The sequence below is a fragment of the Amphimedon queenslandica genome, unplaced genomic scaffold (assembly GCF_000090795.2).
Source record: "Amphimedon queenslandica unplaced genomic scaffold, v1.1 AMPQUscaffold_12889, whole genome shotgun sequence".
NCBI classification, from domain to species: Eukaryota; Metazoa; Porifera; class Demospongiae; order Haplosclerida; family Niphatidae; genus Amphimedon; species Amphimedon queenslandica.
The window spans coordinates 42,094-44,567 of NW_003546875.1; the positions used below are offsets into that span (position 1 = coordinate 42,094).

The 2,474-nt window shown below is 31.8% G+C and overlaps 1 protein-coding gene across 1 annotated transcript in view; it reads left to right on the forward strand.

The window, feature by feature from the left end:
- The first annotated feature begins 1,255 nt into the window (after window positions 1–1,255).
- Window positions 1,256–2,474, forward strand: part of LOC109586374 (uncharacterized) — a 1,585-nt gene continuing 366 nt past the window's right edge. The window contains exons 1-4 of the mRNA XM_020002559.1: window positions 1,256–1,702; window positions 1,751–2,152; window positions 2,206–2,283; window positions 2,332–2,394. Of these exons, the coding sequence (XP_019858118.1) occupies window positions 1,420–1,702; window positions 1,751–2,152; window positions 2,206–2,283; window positions 2,332–2,394 (826 nt within the window). The 5' untranslated portion in view covers window positions 1,256–1,419. The remainder of the gene's footprint in view (window positions 1,703–1,750; window positions 2,153–2,205; window positions 2,284–2,331; window positions 2,395–2,474) is intronic.

The window sequence follows — 2,474 nt, forward strand, 5'->3', positions numbered from 1 at the left end:
ATACACACACTTAAGAGTATCTTATTGTAATCAAGTGTGACTATTATATAAATTTACATTTGGTAGTACATGACAATAGATGAGACACATGAACAACTGAAAGAAGAAGAACTGTACATCTAACAGGAACAACAATAATAATAATAATAATAATAATATTTTTAACATAAAAACTGCCATTAATTTTGTAGATAAAATTTCATTAATAGTATTACGAGTGTCTATCAACTAATAAATCTAATATCATCAGCTATGTCATATTAGAGACAGTTGCTACATCATGATTTCACTTGAATGACTGCCAACACTCATAAGGAATACTCATAAGGAATATTCATTGAAGCTTCAAACTGAAAAGAAATTTTACACTGCTTTGTTGATATTACAGTATTTCCTGTCATTCCATAGTAACCCCCCACACAAATTCAGTTCAGTGGGTCATTGAAATGTTTAGATCTATAGTAATAGCCTCACATTCAAGCCCACACAACTTTATTATCTCTGCTCATACACCTAGGCTAGCTCTGTTGAAGATGATGTCTTCCTATCTTCTATTAGTAATACTGCTGTGCTTCATGAGTAATGGAATATTACTGGAGGTTAATGGAGAGTCTTGTACTGAAGGATTTATGGATTATAGTCTTCTAATGGGTAAAGCAACAAGTCCATCAGGAATGCTACATAATAACAGACTAACTGAAAACACTGCAGCAACAAGGTGGATCATCATTGAGGATCAAGATGAAAACTACTCCATGAACAGAGACATCATGTTCACTTGTGCTACAGTTATAACAGAAATATTGATTGGAGTTGATATAAGAACAGTTAATGACAAAATTGGTATAAATTTATATCCAAAATTTGAAGTATGGGCTCCAAGTAATGATGATGATGAGTACACTAGAGTAATGTCTATTGAAATCAGACTGACTCCTGATAACTTTACAACTAATGGACAGTATCGTTTCACTCTCCCTACTCCATTAAGTGTCTCTAGTGGATACAGGATTGGTGTATATCAACCTCCTGATGGCAGAAGTGTTGTTAGTTTTCATTATATGAACCTGCGTAGTGATATTGATGGAACAGGAAAAATGCAATCAGATAAGATTAATGATACTAACATTAAGATATCAGGAATGGGTAGAGATGTTGATCACAAATCATGGAGAATACTAATGCATCCAATAGTACAAAATTTAAGTAAACTATGTAATAAATCATTCATTACTGAGTATTATTATTTCTATTAATTTAGGTTGCTTTCCACAATTTGTACCTGATAACATAATCAATTCATTAAGTTATGCCATTACTAATTCATATTATGTTTCTGATACTAGAATATTTCCTGATATAAGGATCACATGTCATGGTATTATTACTAACTGGATAGTTATTGCTCCTACACAAGTTATGCCAGTAATTAAAATAAGACATTCAAATAATCTCACTACTACAGCAGCAACATTGAACACTAGTGCTAGTAATGCTGTTAACCTAGGTCAATATTTATATAACTTTACCATGAGCAATGAGATAACAGTACAACCTGGTGATATACTGATGATTGAAAGTAATGCTACAAATTATATGTTCTATCAACAATACAATGGACCACACAATTACAGACTGGGGGACAACAATGAGTTAATTGCATTAGGTAACAATGACTATCCACCCATCTCAGTTGTAGTAGGTAAGATTTTATTAGGTAGATAGTAAATTTATTTCCAAACTTATATAGAGCCTTTCACAAATACAGCTACTTCAACAATCAGTAGTACACATATTAATACTGTCACTACTGTGCTTTCATCATCAAGCATATACTCCACAGCTACTGTAACAATGGAATCAATGGAATATACTGAAACTAATTCAATATCAAGTAACAGTTTATCATTGACTATAGGTACTACATCAGTGATGAGTACACCAGTTAGTACATTACAAAGTACAGACAGTAATACACTAATAATATCAGGAAGTATTAGTACAGCAGTATTTATATTACTGGTAGTTACTATACTAGTAATATTAATAGTGAGTGTATTAGTGTGTAGGAGAATATTGTACAAAACATCAAATAGAAGTGATACTTTCAGTTCTGATGAAATGAAAACTAATTTAGATCAACAATCATATGGTAATGTTCAGTTAAGTGCACATGTAAACTAACAATGAAAATCAATTTTGTAGTACCAATTATGGATGAAGAACAGATTATATTATCAGCATCTACTAATCCTGCTTATGGAGTAACTCCGGGACAAGAAAGTAAAAAGTATACTATGAATAAAAATAAAGAATAAAATCAATACACAGAAGGCAATACTGAGGTATCTGCTAATCCTGCTTATGGTACAAGCATTGGAGGAGAAATAAAAAGTATGTAAAGTGTGTATGGAGATGATGCATAGAAAGTAACTGTGTGTCATTAATGATAGAATTGATTGTACATCTATGTG